This window comes from Platalea leucorodia (assembly GCF_965183815.1).
Source record: "Platalea leucorodia genome assembly, chromosome: 2".
Lineage (NCBI taxonomy): Eukaryota > Metazoa > Chordata > Aves > Pelecaniformes > Threskiornithidae > Platalea > Platalea leucorodia.
The window spans coordinates 95,911,017-95,932,944 of NC_138824.1; the positions used below are offsets into that span (position 1 = coordinate 95,911,017).

The following is a 21,928-nucleotide window of genomic DNA, read 5'->3' on the forward strand; positions in this document are numbered from 1 at the left end:
GGAGATGCATTGATAATTTAAACTACTAGACACACATTAAAAGAACTCGTAAGAGATAACAGAGTTCTATCGATGTTTATATATATGTAGGCATACTTGGAAATTATTATTACTGATGTATTTGTACGCTATGTATTTAAGACCATGTCAGTTATTAGACAGAATGCGTACATTCCTGGTAATACCTGTTTCAGGGCGTTCCGCTCCCAACCCTGCTAACAGATCGACAGTTCTGTTAAGGTCTTCTGAATTGGGTCCCTTCTCTGACACAAGTCCACACAGATAACCCAGAGATTTTAACTATAAAAGAAACCAGATGCTTGTTTTCAATAGGCTACAAAATCAATATAAAACTCCTTTTATTCAATTACATCATTCCTACAAGTCATTTCCACTGCTGTCATATTATACTACTTATAACATCTGTATTAAAGTTGCTTCATGGGAAGAAAGTAGAGAACCTTTCAGAAGTAACTGTTATTCTCACAGTAGAAATAAATTTTATTAAGAACTAAATTGCATATAAGTTACTGACTCAAATAACATTGGAACACATGCATAACACCTCATCAAAACAAATCCTTCTGTTTTTCCATATAAACATGGACAAAGCTTGAGGTGTTTGGCAGTTATCGCCAAAGATCATTTCTAATAACTCTGTCTGTATTTTTGAAAACTATATCATCAAGAAATGCAGGCAGTTTCCAGTACGCTGATTAGACAAGCTTGCAAATTCACCCGAAGTATAGTATTCAGGTGAAAACCTTCTTGAAAAAGAGATGATCAGCATAGCTAACACTTAAAACAGTGCCACACAACTACCATAAAACCCCTTCTAGACAGCAGCTGGTACGCTTGATACCCACAAGTCAGCAGAGGATACTGTCTTAAAGAAGTTCAGTTCTGGGAGTCATTTGGTTAATTCATTTAGAAGGACTCAATCAACTACCAAGGTAAGCCCGCAAAAGAAAAAAGGCCTCAGCTTGTCATATTACTCTACACCATATAAAATGGGGATGGCCATTAACTCTTTTTTTTTTTTTTTTTTTAATTCCACTTATTTTTGTCACTAGTTTCTAAATTTCTTTCATTCAGTCTGTTCCACCTTACTGCTACTCGTTATCCCACAATTTTTCCCTTTACCCTTTGTGTTAGAAGAGCTATGAATGGGAGGAACATTTCCAACTCAGGTACACACCTTCCATAAAAACATGGGCACGGGAAGAATCTGATCCACCCATCACCACTTTAACCAAAGAACTGTTTCCTTTATTCTGCTCTCCTCCCACCCTTTTTTTTTAAAAAGGAACTCTTCAAGGTGAAATTGGCTTTCTATGCTTTTGCAATAAGACAAGGACCTCCTAGGGTCAGTTAGAGGATTCCTAAGTCTACTGAAATATGAACAAACTATGATTAAAATAAATAGAAAATATTCTGCAGGTTACTCAAACAAGAGGATGAGCTTATGCTGGTCTTCAAAAACATCCATGGAGATCACAGTACGCTATTTCAGTAGTTTCTAGAGTTTGTCATCTTTAGCAACCTTAGACACCAACTCTTTCATAGAAATGGAATAAGTGGAACTTGAAAAGGCGTTCACGTAAATAGGGAAGGGGCTTAACCAAACGGAAAAGGCCACTTTATAACTTTTATTTATGGTAAGGGGTGGTCGCTGAAAAATTGCAAATTATTACTTATTTGCCTCTTTCACAAGCCGCCAAGGCTAACACCTTCAGTGAAGTTAGGGGTCTATTCCTACTATACTAACATACTGAAAAAATAATGAACTACGTAAACAGATTGCTGTAATCTCTATTTATAATGGTAAATGCATCCAAATCTGGGCAGCTTCTCCTGCTGTAACTGAAATTCATGCTCCTTCTGTCCATCAACATGGACTGAGTTCGTTCTGGAGTTTAATCAGCCAGTTATCAAACTGGGGGGGAGTGGGGGGCAGACAAAGAGGTAAAAACACACTAGTTATTCCCAGGCCTCATCTGACAGTGAGAAAAGTGGATATAAACTTGGATGTCTCATCTAGACTAGACTCGAGACAATATACAGAACTTCGTATTAAATTCCACAATAAAAAGTGCAAAATCTCTTCTACAGAAACAAATGGTCTCCTTCAAAACTGTAATACCACAACTGCAACACATCATTTGCTTACCTTCTCAGTGGCATAGCTCCATAAGCCAACTGTGTGGGAAACATTTGCGTCTATTTGAGCCCTATCACAGCAGCCTTCTATTCTCTGTAAGACTTCCAAACAACTCAAAAATACCCAACAATCCAAAGCTCCAGGAGGAACAGAGACCTGAAGATGAACAGATAAAATTAACTGGGAAATAAACGTTAGTCAGATGACAAAATACTTAAGCAAAATACTTTTCCCGATAAAACGTAGCAGAGCCTCTTGGAAGAGCTTACTCTAAGAATACACAAAAAACAGGCCAACTCTCATTACCTCCTGAATAATTTATATATATTAGCTCATGAAACAAAGACAGCTGAGCAACTAAATAGTGATTATATTAACTAGATTTGATACATTCACCAAGATGAAAGAGAAGGAAAAGAGTACTAATAGGTACCAGCACTTGAAAAAATTCCAAAAATTTGGAAACTGAGCCTAAGGAAAGTAGAGTTAGGAAAAATTTCTGTAAATATACTATTACTTTCCTAAGGAGACATCAGATCTAACTAAGACTGAAATTTAAAGTACGCTAAGAAGTAGATTAAAAAAAAAAACTGAAAAAAAGAAATCAGTCTAAGTTTCCTTCACAACAGTAAAGTTTGTTAATCAAAGGATAAGGTATCTGTCACAGACAACTAAGTAAAGAATGGAGATGAAAACAAACAAACAAAAAGCCCACACAGAAAGGGGAATTAAAAAAAAAAAAAAAAAAAAAAAAAGACCAAGAAGGGTTTATCAGTCAGGAAATAATAGAGAAAGACAGGAGAGTTTGATATTAGAATATTTCAAGAATCAAGATAAAGATAAGCATAACTAAAGATCTGGAATATAATCACAATAATGGCATCTTAAAATCCTGTTCATAAACAATGCAAAAATATAACTTTTAGAAAGACTATGAAAGGCTTGAAACCCATAATAAACTACGCAATTGCCTAATGTGATAGGAAAGTTCAACATGCAAGCACAATGCATTTGAAAAAAAAATAAAGATCTAAATTCTGAAAGAATTTTCAGGAAGAGGAAGATCATAAGAACAGAGTAGTTTAGAGTTCTGCTGTGTGTTCAGTGGTGTCAAGCCACATTAAGAGGTTTGCCTGTATTAAGAAAAATGATCACAACAGGGATAAACTACAGCATATGCACAAATAAGCGTCACTGTCTCACAGCCTGAACACCCGCATTCAGTTTGGATCACCACATCACGACAGAAACCGCAGAAATAAGAGAGTGCAGGGAAGAGCCCCAAACATTGGAGGCACAGGACGGACTTGGGACGGAGCAAAAGGGGAACTGCGGGAAGTACCTTCAGAGATTTAGAAGGTTGCATGTATTTATTTTGGAAAGAAAAAAACAACCACAAAACACACACACAAAACATACTATCTATAGGAATTACATGTCAGTTTTAGAATACATGAAGGTGTAGGCAATGCATCTGAAGCAGATTTTCTGTTTTTAAATGCAGATGAACAGATGGAACGTATGGAACTTACTACCACAATGTCAGACAGGCAAAAGTTAGCAACTACTGTTATAATAGCAGAGATAAAACTAACAGAGAAAAAGACACCCACGCGATTAAGGACATGGATGAGTCACAAGGTGAAATCCAGAATTATTCTCATGCGCACTATGCTGTTCTTGAAGATGTATTTCAATTCATAAACATCTGTGGTCATACATGGAGGATGATCAGTGTACAACATCCCTGATAAAGCCTCTTTAGGGAATTAAAAAACACCAGCAGAAGCTAAAGTACGGAGGGAGGAGGGGTAAAGCATGGAGGCATGCAACATGACAAAAAGCTTTGAGCGCTATCACTTGTTTCTCTCTCTTTCTTCTGTCATTGGATGAGATAGCCAGACACATGCGTAACACAGAAGAGCATTACTGGGCACCAAAAGGAATCACAAAGTCAGAACCACAAAAGGCGATCAAAGCAGCATCCAACGTGCATGGCAGTAAGAAGCCCTACTGTAGATACTGTTTCTAGTTCAAAACTGCTTTTTGTTACAAACTATTAGCTTGCATATCAACATATTAACCACTCTGCCTTATTTTCTTCAATACAACACTGTTATAGATTTAAACGATGGGAACTACAGTTCAAGAGATTGGTAATAAATCCAGGAAAGCAGCAGACAAATTACCTACCAGCTTAAGTTAACTTTCCAGGTGAATACTAGAATACTTTAACTAAATACAGGTTTGGTTTTCGGATGTGATGTCTCCAAATTTCTTTCCAAGACATCCTCATGATGAAACATTCAACTGTAGCACTGTTACAATCTGTTATTACGGCATCATTTTGATAACTCACAGCCAGTGCTTACTGTATTCTGGTCACCGACATCTGAACTTCAAAAATCTTGTTAGATCATCATTGGATAAAATCATTTACATAATGGAATATATTACACTGACTCACTTCTAATAGCTTGAGTTCTTGTACACAGTTGTGAAGAAGCTCCAATGCTCGCTGGGAAACCTCCCATGGCCTCTGCAGGAAGATTAATAACGTGCACTGGCGAGAAAATAGGTAACTACGCAAGTCCAGTAGAGTAGCTTCTTGATTCTGAATTAGCTCTCTCTTCTCCATGTCTATTGGTTTCCGGAGAATTAAACCATTCCAGCTCCTCACTGGCTGGCAAAAAAATGTCAGCCAGTTTGCACCATCTAAGTAAATAAAGTTAATATCCAAGAATTAACCACTGCTTTCTATCAAAGCCTCATCTTCCTCCCTCCAGAGGTTGAGAGCTATCTTATTCTTTCTAAAGTTTATCATATGGATAAGTGACTTAATGCCTTAACTTCAAAAACGAAACAAAAAACCCAGAACTTCCAGAGCTAAGTAGATAACTGAATTTCAGAACATTCAAACCCCATAGGCATTTTGTCTTAATTGCATATTTGTTATTAGAATAGTGGCAATCAGTTTGTAATGTATTTCTTAGCAATTAAGCCTACCTGAAGTTCAAAACAAACAAGCGTTATCTACTTAAGTATTTCTTACTCAGCCATCATCGATAGGTGTGCCTCCACTTTCGGATATAGCATCAGGTTCAGTCAGGACAAATATTTCCCTGCAATTACTCCTGCACTATATTTTTACAAGATTCATAACACATACCTGATTAAAGCTGTTATATAACAACATACGCTTAGCTCATTAAAATAGTTTAAAGTTATTTGATACTTCTTGCACAGTAATTTTTCTTATAGAGAAAGTTAAATCTTCTGTAGTGCAGATTAAGCACATATTTCTATTCAGTTTTGTAGCAATTACCAAACATCTCATGTAATTTGAAGCAAAACTGAACACATTTCTCTAGGAAGCTCTTTATTGAATAACTTAGCAGTGCGCTGTGAAAACAGCAACTGTATCTCAGCCAGATCGATACTTATGTAATTACAGAATTCCAGGGCTCCACTTATAACGATCATCGACTAAGAGCAAAACGCAGGTTTTCATTAAAAATTGCTTCTAAGCCTCAGAGATGAAAAACAAAACTTTAATAGACTATAACTGATGTACATTTGAGTCTGCATACAGCATAGAACAAGAGCATAAACTGCCTAGTGCATCTTCACTGCAATGTACCATCTTTTTCACCCATGTACACATATGGTACCCAAAGCACTGGGTTTTTTGGAAATTAATACACTTAACATCTATTTAACATCTATAAGACACTTACCACCAGCCCCAAAGTTGACAACGTATTGAGAAAACAAGGCATCTAGTTCATCATACTGCACTAGCGCGTCCTCAAATTGCTGCAGCATCTCAAAGACGAAGGCCAGTTCTTCCTTTTGACACACAAGCAATACAAGCAGCATGTTACTAATAGTAGTCATATCTGGTATTCCAGCCTGCCCCCATCCATACACAGAGCTCTGGGAACTACTTTTTCCAACATTATTCCCCTTCCAGTATTCACGTAGATAGGAAAACCTGCCATGGCAGCAGATGCACCATTTCTTCCTAACACAGGGAGGTTCACAAAAGATGATTAAGTCATACAGCTATGCCAGTAAATTCTGTTGCATATCCAGATCCTGATTCACTACAAGATATTGCTCATACATCTGTTAGAAGTCCAAGTTTAAAAAAAAAAAAAAAAAAATTGCTGAAGACTCATCTCCCATAATAGTAATAATTTTTCCCCTCTGTTTACACTGTGAAGGCACTAATTGCAATCAATAAAGGCTCAGTTGTACACAGAGAACCAAAGTGGTAAGTAGAAAAAGTCGGAGAATTAGATATATCATATGCAAGAGGTAGTGCACGAAGTCAAAGGAGACACGAAGATGAGGTGGAACTGGTGTGGAGAACAGCACTGTACAGGAACCAGAAAATTCCAAAGGAATCAAGACCTGTAATTCTATCAAACAAGAGTTTCTTGCTTTTCTCTATACCAGCTAAAACAAAGACATATTTAGAAATATCAAAGAAATAGAATTCAAGGCATGCTCTATATGGATTACTTCAAATAGACACTTTTCTAAAAATCATCTCCATACATGCTGACAGTAATCTAAACAACGAAAGCATAGCAACATTCACATTCAATGCCAATTAGAAGTTTTGAGTGTCTTTGCACAGGCACAGTAATGGGACATTTACCCAAAATCCAAGAGCAACTACTGAAACACTTTCTAGATGCAATTTGTTTGCTTCAGTTGAGGTCCATAAAACATTGACAAGCCTGAAAAGATTCGGCTTCTGTAATAGCACTGTATTACAACGTAACACAGACCTGCGGCAGACAAGATCTAAAAATGCCACCTTTATACCAGTCTTCGTATTTCTTGCCTCAACCCCCAAAGAACAGGCAAAACATTAAAAGTACCAGAAAGCCAACTACAACAAAAAACCGCCATTATTAAAACTAGGACTCAAGTACTTTCTTCAATAGAAAGAGACTCTTACCTGGACCATGAAATACTCGCAGAAGCTCCACCCTGGCTCAGTCCTTTTCTCTCTCAAAGTTCTCATGTCATCTTCAAACTTGCCTAAGTTTTTGGTAAAAGACATGAGAAGCAATGTCCTGAGTTTGGTCAGGAAGGCATTCCAAGATTCCTGAGAACGGGAAGAGTCTTTCAAAGGGTCAGAAAGTACCACGCATCTGTAAAGAGATTGATAAAAAACATTTTTGAGGAGGTAAACATAAATTTCACATATAAATGCACAGTTGAATACTGTGCATACCTGGCAGATTCAGAGTGAACAAAATTTAGTTTTTCATTCAACACTAATCAGAGGTAAAAACCAAGGTTGAGGATTATGTTTGTTTGTTTGGGGGCGAGTATGTTGGGGTTTTGGGGTTTTGTTTCGTTGGGTTTTGGTGGCTTTTTAAAAAAAAAAAAAAAAAAACTTTTCCACATACATTTAAGTCTGTGATGCAGTTTATGAGAAGAGACAAGTGTTTTCCACAAAATGAGTACTATAAAGCTTTACTTTTTTGAAGCAAATAATGGATACATTATTCCAATTACTTAAACATAATTAATGCTATCCAAGAAAAAAAAGTCTGCTTAGCAATACAAATCAGCAGAACAGTGATTATAGTTACTCCTGTCAGGGATTATGCAAGATAGAAATCAAGATCCATTAGATCACATATAGTCAGCCTTTCCTAAGTCACTTAAAATAATCCTCCGTAATATATTCTTACAGTATCTCAATTTGCTTTTACACATCCTATGTGCTCAAACTTCTGCTGCTTTTCTCAGAAAATAAATAAATAAATAAACAGATCCCATTAATTCACAAATGAATCAGCCTTTTTTAGAGCATTTTATTTCCTCAGTTTTTCTATCACAATTTAGTAACATTCAGAAAACTACCAATATCTCTAACAGCAGGAAAATCTCTCATCCAAGTAAAACACGATTTCTGGTTAGAAAAGTCACCTTATCCTACAGCAAAATGATTAAACCAAGCCAATCCATCAGTTAGAAACCAAAAGCAAACTGAATCAGAGTTGTTCAAACTATTTGCCCAAATAATCCTGTAGTATACCAAACAATGTCTAGGTACAGAGAAAGTGCTGCCAACGTACAGCATGTTATAACATGCTGACCTGCCAGTTACTGTCAGCTCACACCAAGGTACAATGAGTGCTTCCATCACTCTTGCTTTTCAACTTCAAATGTTTATCCTGTCACATATTCTTAGGAGGAAAATCGCCCGTTTAAAGTTAACTCTTAAGGTTAAAAGAAAAAAATGAAATATATCATAGATTCAGTGCAATGTTTCAGAATAAAGAAGAGAGTATCTGTTAAAGTTGGTTTCAAATTAAGATTTGTGTATTTTGTTGACTTCAACGAAAGCAGAAACAGTTTCATATATTCATTATTATTTTCCTTAGAATGAAAACATCCGAAGACACTGGCTTTACGTCAATTATCCCATAGTGGAAAGGTGACTAAGTGAAAGGCAGAAAGTACAATGGTAAAAAATAAGCCCTATTGGCTTCATATTCCCCTCTCACCTCACTCCGACTACCTGTAATTCTGGTAACATTTTTGCAAGCACCTAAGCAAACAAAACACCCTGAAGTTCTAAAAACTGATCATTACCACACTGTTCCCCTTAAACCTCTCTTAGCCAGGAGGAGATACTTGAAAGTTTTTTGAAACACATTTCAAAGCCACCACGAATCCAGGAAGAACTGAAAATAAACTTCTCCCTTTATTGCTTGTGTCAGTCTTCTTCAGAGCATAGGTCTTATGGTACCATCAGTTTGAACGCTGGACATCAAGGAAAGTCCTTAAATGAGCAAGGAACTTGTTACATAGGGAGTTGAGTTTTTAAATCAGCACACTAGTCAAAAGGTTAAAATGTTTGCAAGTAAAAGAATGCTTACCTGTCACTTTGTTTGTTACAGAAGTCATTTCTTATTTTATCTACTATAGAGGTTCGGGGAAGGATATTTGTTTTGTTCTTTTTCTTGGCATCACTCTCAACTACCACAATTAGCCAGTCCACTGAGTTGTGAGCTTTGAGAACATTCTGCCACTTGGTGATGTCATCCTTGACCGTAGTTTTGTACACTTCCGTGTCCTGGGGTGAGAAGCAGTGAATGATCGCATCAAACAGACATTCTGAACAATTTCAAAAGGTAAATTTTGTTCCAACGGAAGACAAACAGAAAGACATATGAAATAGAACTAGTGACAAAAAGTTCACTTACTGAAAGAAATCAAATGAGGTAAAGTATAGTAAGGTTTTGGTCTTTATTTGTTTCTAGTATTTTGGTTAACAGGAAATGTATCTTAGTATTTGGTATATTATCATTCTCGAGGTTACTGAAATTAAGATTTTTAAACATAATTTAAAGTCTTATTTTACACGTTCTTGAACTTTACAACAAAAACGTGTTTGAAATTACAAAGCTGAACTGTTTTATTCTCACATAGTAACAGAAGTGTGATATTTGTGCCTTCTAACACTGTTCAAATATTAATCTGTTTAAAAGCTTTTTCATAAAAATCAGAAAACCATAGAAGCATTGTTTGGCACTTTTTTGGCTTCTGGGTTGGTTTTAAACAGATCATTTCAGACAACTCTTCAGGCTGTTTTTGATACTTTTTGATTGGTCACATATCAGATATCACCTTTGTCCTTCAACTGGATATTTAATTCATAACAGAGGCCAACCAAAAAGCAGTGAACTGTAAGTAACAGGATTAAGACACTCCAAATCTTGCCCAGTTTAGATTGCTGACACATATGGAAGATGAACTAAAGAAAAAAATACATATCTTAAGATTTAACCTTGTGAATAGATCATGACTGAAATACTCCAGCCACATTTCTGTATTATGAAGCAAGTGCTGTGCTTCTGCAGTAACACTGTTAGATCCTGGGGTTTTTCATGACAAAGTACTGAAAACAGGTTATTCAAAAGCCTGTCCTCTTAGTGTCAAGCAACATTACAAAGAAACACTGCTTATGGTAGAAAGTACTCAAGCTGACTAAGTTTAGTTTCCAGTTACATTTGGTATGCATGCTTATGCAATGCAGACTTAATTGTTTAAATAAGCATGAAAAGCAAATGAAAAATACCAGAGCCCACAAATAAAAAGTCAACACAATTTCATTTTTACATCTGGGTACTCAGTTTTTCATGATGTTTTCCTAATACTTACACAACATTCTGTCCAATAAATATGAAGAAAGGGGAAAGTCAAAAGGGCCTTATTCCCTTCTTTGGGTAGTAGCTCCTCTTTAAACTGAACGAAGTTAGATTCTAGATGAATCATCTTCGGAGCACGGCCATAGGACCTACAAAGTTTAAAAACTGAAATTAGTGGACAAGACATACATAGCAGAATACAAAAGTGAACATATATTTTGGGGAAGAGGAATAAACTGAAATAGCCTAGTATTGGAAACTCACAAACTACACTTACTGCAGTTTGTATAAAGTTAACTAAAATTTGGTATCACTTGAAGTGAGATAGATTCTCCTTTTTGCAAGAACAGGAACTAGAAGCTTTTCAGCTTTCATTAAAAGCTTTTCTGTATCTCTAGGACCTCTAAAAGTAAAAAACTACAAATAAGAAAATTCCCCAAATATTTCTTTCAAATCAGAAAGCAGTGTGCCACACCAAACTTTTTGCAGGAAAGTACATCTAATTCCACATAAGTTCTACCTATATTCTCATTAAGAAGAAAGCATGTCACTTTGAGAACATGGCTGCCAAAGCACATCAAAGCACACACCAAGACAAACCCACAAACCACAAAACCAAAAAGAGAAACACAGCATTAGTATAATTTTTCTTTAGATGAAGTTCAACATAGCTGAGTGGAAATGATCATTGTGAACAACATTTACCTTCACTATCCAAGTTCTTCTTTCCTCAAGTCAGTTGCTATATTCAACTCAATTTATGGCAAGAGCTTCTCAGAGCACAACAAATAAACGATTTCCCAAGTCTAAACACACACACTGAAATAGTATCACAGAATAAAATGTAAGTTTACCTCCTCCATTCCATGGGTTCTCTAGGAAGCTGCTGAGAAAGTGTAGGATATAAGGAAGTAAATAAATTCTGATCTCCCGCACCTGAAAGTGAAAGGCATTAATCTATTATCATGTGCAAATTATAGAAGAGATTAATAAACTATACTATTAATGGCTTGTTGTTTCAATAAAAGGATGTAATTTTGTCTGCTATATGGAAACTGGAGTCTAGCACTGAACTAGACTTTTTTAAATCCCATGCTCTCACGACCTAATACAACACTTTAACAAGGCACATAATACATATACTGTCAAAACTTCCCATTATGATTTTCAACATAGCTACATAATCCATATACCAAAGACAGTATCATCCATGTAGCTGGTCCAACTCTAAAAACTAAACAAGCAACTCCTTAGCCGGGACCATTGGCTAAACAAAGTATTTTTAAAAAAACTCAAGAATTTAGCCTTCACAAACGAGAAGACTGGTTAGACAGATGTTCACATCCCTTCTGTAGCTGGGCCTGCCATTAGAAAATTAGCATTAGCACATGTTCTGTGCTTTACTGGGTTTGATTCCTCTCTGCCCATTATTCTGGGGCTGCTGTTAATAAGAAGCAGCTCCCTGCCCTCCACGCTGTTCTTGCTGCCTTCAGAAACATCAGGTCTGTTAACATGGTGCAGGTCTGCTGGAGCTGGCCCTACACTGGCACACAGATCTGTGGTTACACTTTAATCACTTGGGCTTTGAACAACTGCATTAAATGCAACACCATTGGAGTAGCTACTTATACATGAGACGGAATAAAATGTAGGGTCTACCATACGAAAAAAATATATTATCAGTAGCCTATGAATATAAATTCTTAAATTCTGTTCTTTTCCTTTGGGTACAGGGAGGACATGACAATGAAAAGACAGTCTTAAAGTAAGTTCTTCCAACTTCTGATGGTTATCAGCATCTTTGAGCAGAGAGATGGTAAACTCTGGAACAAGGTACTTTGTCAGACATGTCTGAATCCAAACTGACCAGTCAACCATACTAGCCAATGCATAATGCCCAAATAGTCTTTCATGATACTTAAACAGAAGACACAGCATTTGACATCTGGCAAACAGACACATCCAAATGAGAAGGGAGTAAGGTCAAAAATATATTTGCCACTGTATTTGATCATAGTTCTAAAATCTGTTGTCATGTGTGCTCTCTAAATCTGGCCCATACTAGTTCAATGACATCGCTTATTAAATCTCTCATCTGCATGTTGCTCTGAGTTATCACAGCTATTGCTCCCTTCCCTGTACATCCTCCGTACTGCCTCATCTTTGGCTCGCTGCATTCTCCTGTACCAGAGACTGCAATTTAATTCTAAAAAATCCTTTATTCCCTCCTACGGAGACTCTACTCTTGCCCCTCCTCCCCCCACCCTTCCCCAGGATCTCTTGAGCTGAAGAACTAACATTTTCCACTTAAGATTTTAACAGGCATATGGGCAATTCTCCTATTTCCCAGTAGTTCTCCACCTGTTTCCATTTTCCAATCATCTGCCCAACCTGAAGAGAAAGACCTTCTTACCCTCCTGTGGAACAGGGAGCTAAGGCTGGAGGAGAACCTGACATCCTTTCTTCTCCCTCCCACCACACAATCTCATCTCTTGACACACAGCCAGGCACTACCTCCACAGTAGTTTAGCACGCATTAGTTTATCTTGGGAACCTTTTTCTAGTCCACTCACCTTTTGCCAATTTTCTCATAGATACTGTTTTGATTACCAGCCACTAGCACAATCTATCACTGCACAATAAAAATAAAAAATTAAATTTTAAAAGTCTGATTAAATGCCTGAACAAGCAAAACCAGCTCTGCTGATGTCTGACCACAATAGCTATTATTCAGTGATACAACTTCCTAGAACAGTTAAAAAAAAAACAAAAAAACAACAACAAAAAAACCAATCTACTATGAGTGCCTTAAGTCTCCAGAAAGCTACTAAACACTTCATTCTTGACTCTTCACCTTCATCCTGTTCTGTGTGAATTAGGTGTACCATACCAAATCTTATTTAAGACTATAAACAAATGTCTAAAATGAATACCGAAGCAAGTGTTAGTCATATTGTTAATGCTGTCTTATACCCAGTTACAACATCTCTATGAGCTAGGCCATGGAGAACAGTCTATTGATTTGCAACTCATTACTGCCCATAGAAAGGGAAATATGGCTTAGTGATTTAGCAACAGCATGATGACCACATCAAAATGATAGCACATGAAGCTTGGAGCCTGACTGAAAGAAAAAAAACTATGTATGTTACCTCTGGAGCATAACAACGTGCTCTTTCTATACTGCACGCAGAATTCCTAGGAAAAAGTTTCAGAATTCAACATCTTGAGTAAAAAGGACTACTCCAGAATACAGAGGAACTACTAAATTATAATGTTTAAGCACCCTGCTGTTCTAGACAACCCCATCACATTATCAGCTTAAGAAAGGTATATTCATTTTAAAACCAGCCATTTTTTCCTCCTGCATTGGTTTTGAGAGCATATAAAATACACACAAGAATGTGTTTTATGATCAAGGCAAAACTATCCTCTAGGATTAGAAGAAAAGGGAGAACAGACCTTCGATGCAAAATACATCAGCTATCTTGCACACAAACCAAACACTGCTACCACATATTACAAACACCCAAAGGGCTGTAACATTTCAGGTTCTGCTCACCTAGACCCTGCATCTACTGTAATCAGCACGTTTGAGCTGCTCAAGTTAAGGACACTAAAAATGAAGTTATCGGCAGGCAACACTAGCACAGCACTGACACAGGACAAACATCAAGACTAGTTAGTAGCAAGGACTTGTAAGGACCATAAGAGGCACATTAAATTGTTAACTGCTTGATACTGGACTGCGTGGAAGGAGGGGACCACCTCACAGCAAGCAGACAAGTAAGAGCACAACTTTCCCAAATAACAGAACAACAAATCCTAAAAGATCACTCTAGTTTTGGAGTGGTGTTGTGCAAGATGCCTATGACTCAAGAGACCTTGAGCATGGGAGAAGTCTCATTTTGTTCTCTATACATGCCTCTGAAGCATTAGTAGTTGCTGCATCCACAATCTACTTTCCAAAACATTGAAAAAACAAAACAAAACAAACCCAAAAACCAAACAAACAAACAAACAAACAACAAAAAAACCCACAAGAAACCACACCACTACAGGAATTTTTGCTTATATCTGACTGAATTCTATGAATTTTGAATGAAACATTCCAAAACCACAAGTAACCCTGGAATTCAAACTTACAGCAAACCCCAGAAGTCTGCACAAAAGTCTGAGAATTGCTTCAAAGATTTTGTTGTAGGGGTTGGTTTTTGGGTTTTTTTTTTGGTGGGCAGCATGGGGAGTTGTGGGTTTGTTTTGGTTGGGTTTTTTTGGTTGATTGGTTGTTTTGGGGGTTTAAAAACAAAATGAAACAAAAAAACCACCACCACCAAAAACCACAAAACAGACTAATGTGGCTGGATGCCTAAGCACAACTGTATCACAGCAAATTCATTTCAGTGGATGGGTCTCAACACTAAGCCCTCCCTCAAAGGATCCTCATTAATGGAGGAAAGAAGCTCCTAGCCAAAATGTAAAGGATGATCAGATACAGCTGATAAGGAAGATGTGCGTAAATGGGACAGAAAAGTAATTTTGGGGTCCTATCGTTACTAAAACCATGCAGCCTTCTAGAGAAGTTTTTTTTTTTCTTTAGAATCAACAGAATTAAATAAGACCTAAATATCCCAGTAGAGATAACTAGGGAGTAACATTAAAGAGTCATCCTTTATCACTTAAAATACAATAAGAAGTGCACATCTTGTGTTTTATTAAGTTTATCCAATACAAATATTTTATAAATAATATTAATCAGATTTAATAAATTTATAATATCTCAAATTTATACATATTTATGTACAATTTTAAAATGTATTCTACAACTTCTCTAATTTATATTATAAATCTAGTAAGTTTTTCTGATTGCTGTATTTAAATACTTGATTTTTTTTTTTTTTTTAAAGAATAGAAAAAACTGCTGATCCATAGCCTCTGGAGCACCCATCTCAGCTTTTATACCATGCATGTCTGAATAAATCTACTCCCCATCTGGATGTCACCACACACACCAACTTCAGAAAAAACACAGTAATTCTTTAAGTGATGCCACGCCAATTATAGGGTGAAGTGGTAAAACTTATTTTAACTAACAAAATAATACAAAGCAGTAATGCTCAAATGATATATGCTAAACAGAAACACTTCTGGAGAAAGGGAACAAAGGAGAAAGCACGTGTTTTCTTTCTTTCCACATTACAAAGTTCAGAAGGTGTGCCCTTTGCCACTTATTTAAACAGTTCACAAATTAAGACAAACAGGTATCTGTCCAGAAATCAAATGCAAATAGATCAGCAGAACCTTAAAAGGGTTTTATGATAAGCCTAAATCAAACACCGAATCAGACAGCATAAGTTAAAAACATTTCTATGGCCTTCAAAGAGTTGATGTCCACCAAATTGACATCCAAAATGTTAGGATGGCCAGGTCAGGCAAGAGAGGAACAAAACTTACTCAAAAGAATCTTGATTGCGTACTTGGCTTCAAAAACTTGTTACGTAAACCAAGTAAAGAACATCTGTACCTTTTGTTCAAGGACAGGCTGTGTCTCTATATAGCAGCTCGTAACCATAAACCTAATCCTGGGGAAAAAGTCTGAAAATTACGTTAGCCAAGAACTGAAATGGACACCTAATGCCAAAACACCCTTTGTAATGCAAAGGTGACTGAGTACCCTAGTCTATACAGCTCCAGAAGAAAACATAATGTTCAAACTACTCATTTTTAAAATTTTATGCTATTGGTCCCATATTTTTCTTTTCTCTATTCTTTCCTCCTTGTCTTTCTCCCTGACATTTTGGTAGATCGAGGCAACACAGCCATCCTCCCGCCCCTCTACCCCTGTCTAGGACACGTGTTCTGCTGCAAATCTGTACGGGAATGATACGAGAACCAGAATGACCACCTTACCAGGACTCCCAAGAGGAACATGCATTCTTTTTGGCAGCTGTCTGATACAAAAGAACTATAAAATATTGACATTTTTTAGTTTGATGGCTGCCTAAAATCCCCAAGAATCTATTTTTTTCTAACACTTTCCAAATTTCTTAGATGCTTATAGGCTTTGTCGCTGCAGTATCTGAATACCCCACAACTAATTTTTTTCCTCTAGAGGAAATTATCCCAATCCATTAACTACACAGGCAGTGTAAAACAAAAACTCATGAGGTCAGATGACTAAAGCAGAAAAATATTTTTCTTTGATACCAATGACAAACCCAGTCAACTGAGATAAAAGCCTTCGAATACCTTTAAGAGCTCAGTGCCAAGACTACACTTTGGTGTGGTTTTGTTTAGTTTTTATGCCCAAATATCAGTCATAGCTAACCTTTCTGATCCCACTTATTTTTCCACTGGTAAAGAGTTCTGCTGTGAATCTTTTCCCATAATTCACTAGCCTATTATAAGTGGATCCGCCTGAAGTTTTGGAAGGCAGGTGCATTTTTGTGTGTTTGTTTCTTCTAAAGGTCCTCCTCCCCGCCAACCCAGATTCATGTTCAAAAGAGGTCTAAAAACCAAAACACAAGACAGCTTAATTGCTATACAAAAATCTTAGCTGATTCACTAGTAGCCTGCAGAAGAAAACCCTTTTAGTGAAACTTTACATTTTTACTTACTGCTGCACTACGAAATCTGTAAAATAGGGGCTAACACTATCAAGAGTATGCTGCTGCTTCTCATGACATGTGTAATCAGATTATTTAAGTACAGAATAATATTTGATCAACTACATGATAGTGATGACTTACAATGCAGACAGGAGTCCTATTTGAGGAACACAGAAAATGCATTTATAGGATATAGTTGTTTAAAGGGTCTCACTAGGAGCAAATCATTCTAATCACTTGGGCTACATGCCACGTCTTGTTCGCACACTTTTTATTACACCTACCTTCTAGTAACAGAAGAACTTTTGAATCAAGCTCTGCCAGTCCTAGAACAATATTCTTAACTGCAAGCATTTATTTTCACTCCAAAAAGATGTAAAATTCTTCCCACCCCCCCTTTACTTTCATTAACCTTTTCTGTTTACGCTGCTCTTGAAGATAGTTGCAATCATTTTCCATTCTCGGGATTTTGCTGATGGTTTTCCTTTTGCTGTTATCACAGCACATTCTGAACATGGACCAAATGAAAGCAATGCATCCCATTCTCTCCAACGATTATATATAAAGTTCATTGTACTAAGACAGACTATTGACAGGAAGAACAAATATGCACACACGCAATATATAAACAGAGACTACAAGCTGATAAGGAATATTCAGCAACTGCATGAAGACAGTTACAAAAGAAGAGCTTGGTAGGAAAGCTCTGAAAAACCTATTAGTTACTTCATTAAGCAGGATTGTCTTCAGTCTTCAACTTCCTCTTCATATGGATAGACAGAGCTAGGACTCATGAGAAGCAAGCAACATTGTTTAAGTTTCCTACGAAAGTAATCTGCATTGTTTTAAAGATTATGTCAAGTCAACATTGCAAAGAAACTACCCAAGTTCAAGATGTCTGATGCAAATGCTCAACTTGCCTCTTCAAATAAAAAAAACATTAATGATGCTAAAAATAGTATTTCTACAGCAGTGAGAAAGCTAGAAGCTGACTCAAAATGCTTTGTAAACATACAAGGTCTGGTAGCAATGAAGATAAGTTGCTACAAACGTGAACTGAGAGTTCGCAAGGTAACGTGCCAGGGCGAGCACAACCACAGCTGAACAGTGAAACTCCCTAGTGGGTTTACAATTTAGTAAGACCGACAATATAAAAACGTGATTCAAACTAATTTGGAAAGGAGTCATCATGGCACTCAGTCCTAACGGACAAGAATGATTTAATACTACATGGGATGTTGCCATCCTGAGAAAAGGGAAAAAAACATAAAGGAACAGCATCTTTCCGTGAATACACTACTTTTCCCACACTTACAAAATATTGCTGTCTGTTTGCCTAGAGAAAATGTCTTTAGAAGTTTTTGGTTAGACAGCTTGCCTAGCTGAATACTATTCATCTAAACTCTCTGTTAAAACTATGGGGGTTTGCCAGTAATACAAATACCATAAATACAAGGCCAATGCATCTACAGACAAATCCTGAGGACAAAACTATTAAGTTACAGTACTAACATGAAGAGAATAGTGACAAAAACTGCACTTGCAATTGGCAAGCCACGTGGAAATTGCCATTTTTATTCCAGAAGCCGAGGCCCATACATACATAAGAGTACTGAGCTCACAACTGTATCAATATAGCAAAGAACTACTGTTACAATACAGGCTAACTCACAGATTTGAAAGCATAACTCTCTTTACCAAAGAAGCATTCCTTCCAGAGCACTGTCAAATTTATTCCAAGCAGATAAAAACATTTGTTTACAAAACATCTCTGGTATGCAGGGTGTTGAAAATAAGTTTCATTCCAAACAAAACTCTCTCTTGGGTTCTCCCTTATTAAGAATAAACCCTAAGAGTTAACAGGAGTATTTCATGATACAAATGTTTACCTGACAGAGCTTAATCTAAATCTTGTAGCAAAAGGAAATACTTATGTTCCGAGACACAACCTCACTTAACCTTCGCTCTTCCTTCATCTAATCAAAAACTAGCCATCCCCTTTCAGGTCTGTTTTCTCCTCATGTGCGCCTGCTAGGTGGGGCAGTTATCCCACACAGCTTCAACTGCCTGAAATCGGAACCACAAAACAAAAGATAAACTGTATTTCTTGAACAGGTTCTAATATCTTGGCTTTGAATGCATTTTCCAACAAACCAATACTGAGCCAACAATTCTTTCCCTGGAAGACCAAGCTTCACCTCCTCATAAATCACTGGCAATGTAATGCTTAGAAGAGCTTTCCTTCAAGTAAGTTGTTTTTGTTGAATGCACTTGTTTGAAATACTATGGTCTCAAAGTACTCCACTTCTCTGGACAGAGGAAGAAGGAAACTAAAACAGCTAAAGCAAAACGCATTCCCCATTAAAAGCAAATGTTTTAGTTTAAAAATGGTAGCAAGTCACCCTTATTACATTCACCAGAGAGGTCATCTCTGAGAACTTTTGTTCAATTAGCCTTATTTTCTGAATTGAATTAGGTTGTCTCAGACCAAACGATTCTAGTCCATACCACTAAAGATACTACTGTCACGCTCGTTCACAGCGCCAGAAATGATTCCTTTAGTCCAGGAGCAAGGCGTGCAAATGTATCATTATACATAACGTTCACCTCGTATCTCGTTTGTAAGTGTGCTGCTACCATACTGTATGGTGATAAGTTCAAAACATTTTTCAACCATAAAATACACTCACTCACTATAGGAAATTAATATTATTTTCAATATCGGATAATTGGGCTTGACTTGTACAAAGAGGCCAGAGTTCTTTCCTGCATTTACCAACAAAAAAGCAAGCCTGAGGTAAAACTGCATGTACTTCAACAGACTGAAAGATATGTTACTTACTCAGATCCTACAGGAACAGTAAGGACTGACATGCACCACCACCACCCCCCGACTCTCCAATTCTGAGTACAGGATAAAGCCAGCAAATCTAAAAAAGAATCCGCCACAGCCTGAAGAGTAGCATAACACCAACAAGGAAGGCCACGACATCCTTCAGATGTTTCTGATATATACATTTCTCTGACTTTAAACCTGATGTGTAATGGATTTCAAAAGTCTTGAAGTAGGCGAGTACAGAAGATGCAATACAGATACCACTGACTTCAGTTTATGAACTGCATCCAAAGAAAAAGAAAAAGTTTAAGAAAGAAAAAAAGCACATTTATAAAATACTTTGAAGAAAATATATAGACAGACTTTCATAATTATATAGTTACGAGGTTACAGTTGGATATTTTTTCTAAATACCAATATCAGTTTAAGACCTTAACCAGCAATAGATGCTTACTTCGTAATAAGACAACACATACCTGTGAAATAGTTTCTATTTCACACGCACATAAAGCATTCCCACTGTTTTACTGATAAAGTGCAAATATGTAGTTTGTTATGTCATCGTTAGAAATACTTCTAAGAATGAACAGCTACTGGTTACCTTCTGCTATAAAAAAGAAGAGGCAGAATTCTCTATGCTGATCTCGTTCACCTTACTTTTGCTATTAAGAACACTATAGATGTAGTTCACGTGCTTCTTTTAAGTGAATTTTGTGTGCAACCCTCTATACCTGTAAGAGCATAAGAGCTCACGTTTTACATCAGGACCAGCGTGCACATGTCCCAGCTGCCTGCCTCTGACACCTGAAAGAACTAACTCATCGCTGGAACCACGCGATCCAGTTTGTTAAATAAACTGTCTCGGAGATGAAATCAAAGCGCAGTAGTTAAAGATTAAATTATAATGTCAGTGGGAATCCATCAGTGGGAATCTCTCCCCACCACAGAGGATGTCTCACTTCTCGTGACTTCTCTTACCCAGAGCAAAACTACACAAAGCTCGCTGGCAAGAAGTTTGGGGTTTAAGGTTTATTGGCATGTTTGAATCCCTTCCCCTAAGCACCTGTAAGCATGGCATTCGTTTTTGTTATGTACCATAGCCCTGAAACACACAGAAACAAACCCAAGTTTGTCCACTGCCGGGCGGGGGAACCAGTAAAGCGGCAAAACCCGCCATCAGAGCCCCTCGCAGGCGCCGTGTCCCTCAGCCCCGAGCGCCGGCACCCAGGGCCGCGGGCTGCCCGCCACCGCCGCCGGGCCCCGCTCCACGCCGGCCGCCCTCCGCCTCGCCCCCTCCTGCCTTCCCCGCCCTGCCGGCGCCCCGCACAGCCCCCGGGCTTCAGCGCCGCGGGCCCGCCCGCCGCCGCCGGCGGCAGACCGCCGGACCCCGCCCCGGGCCGCCCTTCGCCCGGGCCCGCAGGGGGGCAGCGGCCAGGGCCCCCCGCACCGCACCGCACGGCACCGCTCCGGCCGGCCGTCGCTGCCCGGCCCCCCCGCCCCGGCAGCGCCCGTTAACGCCCGTCGGCGGGCGCGGGGCGCACTCACAGGTGACGATGGGCTTGTTCTCCATGGTGTAGATCACCGGGGGCTTCTCCCTGCCCTCCTCCTCGGCGGCCGCCGCCGCGGCGGGGTCCATGAGCGGGCGGGGTCCTCAGCCCCGGCTCCCCCGCCCGCTCGGCGCCATGGAAACGCCGCCGCCGCCGCTCCCCCCCGCCGGGGGGCTGGGACGGGCCGCTCCGCCTCGGGGCCTGCTGGCGCCCGTCCCGCCTCCCCCCACCCCCTTCCCCGCGTCCCCGCAGCGCCGCTCCGGAGGGGAAGGCGGGCCGGCTCATCCGCTTCCTGGATCACCGGCCGAGCATTACCGCTTCCGGGGAGCGCCGCGGCCCGGCGGCGGGGGGCGACGCCGCGCGGGCCCGGCGCGGCCGCAGAGGGGTTAACCCGGGAAACGGGTGAAATAAAGGGGAGCGCGGGGCCGGGGCGCGCCTGCGCGGAGCGGGCGGCGTGCGGCCCCCTCCTCCGAGGGGAGGGCGGTCGCACGCTGCGGCCGCTGGCGGGGCGGCGGGGCCCGGCCCTAGGGCGCGGCCGCGCTCCCCTCCCCTCCCCTCTGTGCCGCCGCTGCGCTGCGGGCTGGGGGCAGCCG

General features: G+C 39.0%; 1 protein-coding gene across 2 annotated transcripts in view; it reads right to left on the bottom strand.

Annotated features, from left to right (window-relative positions):
- Positions 1–21,424, bottom strand: part of TRAPPC10 (trafficking protein particle complex subunit 10) — a gene marked incomplete at its 5' end in the record, with an annotated part of 44,950 nt that extends 23,526 nt beyond the window's left edge. For both annotated transcript variants that reach the window (XR_014227451.1, XM_082304344.1), the window contains 9 exons: positions 186–300; positions 2,171–2,317; positions 4,629–4,876; positions 5,899–6,010; positions 7,134–7,329; positions 9,073–9,269; positions 10,358–10,493; positions 11,199–11,280; positions 21,334–21,424. Coding sequence is in view for 1 of the 2 variants with exons in the window: in XM_082304344.1 (XP_082160470.1) it covers positions 186–300; positions 2,171–2,317; positions 4,629–4,876; positions 5,899–6,010; positions 7,134–7,329; positions 9,073–9,269; positions 10,358–10,493; positions 11,199–11,280; positions 21,334–21,424 (1,324 nt within the window). The remainder of the gene's footprint in view (positions 1–185; positions 301–2,170; positions 2,318–4,628; positions 4,877–5,898; positions 6,011–7,133; positions 7,330–9,072; positions 9,270–10,357; positions 10,494–11,198; positions 11,281–21,333) is intronic.
- Positions 21,425–21,928: the final 504 nt, after the last annotated feature.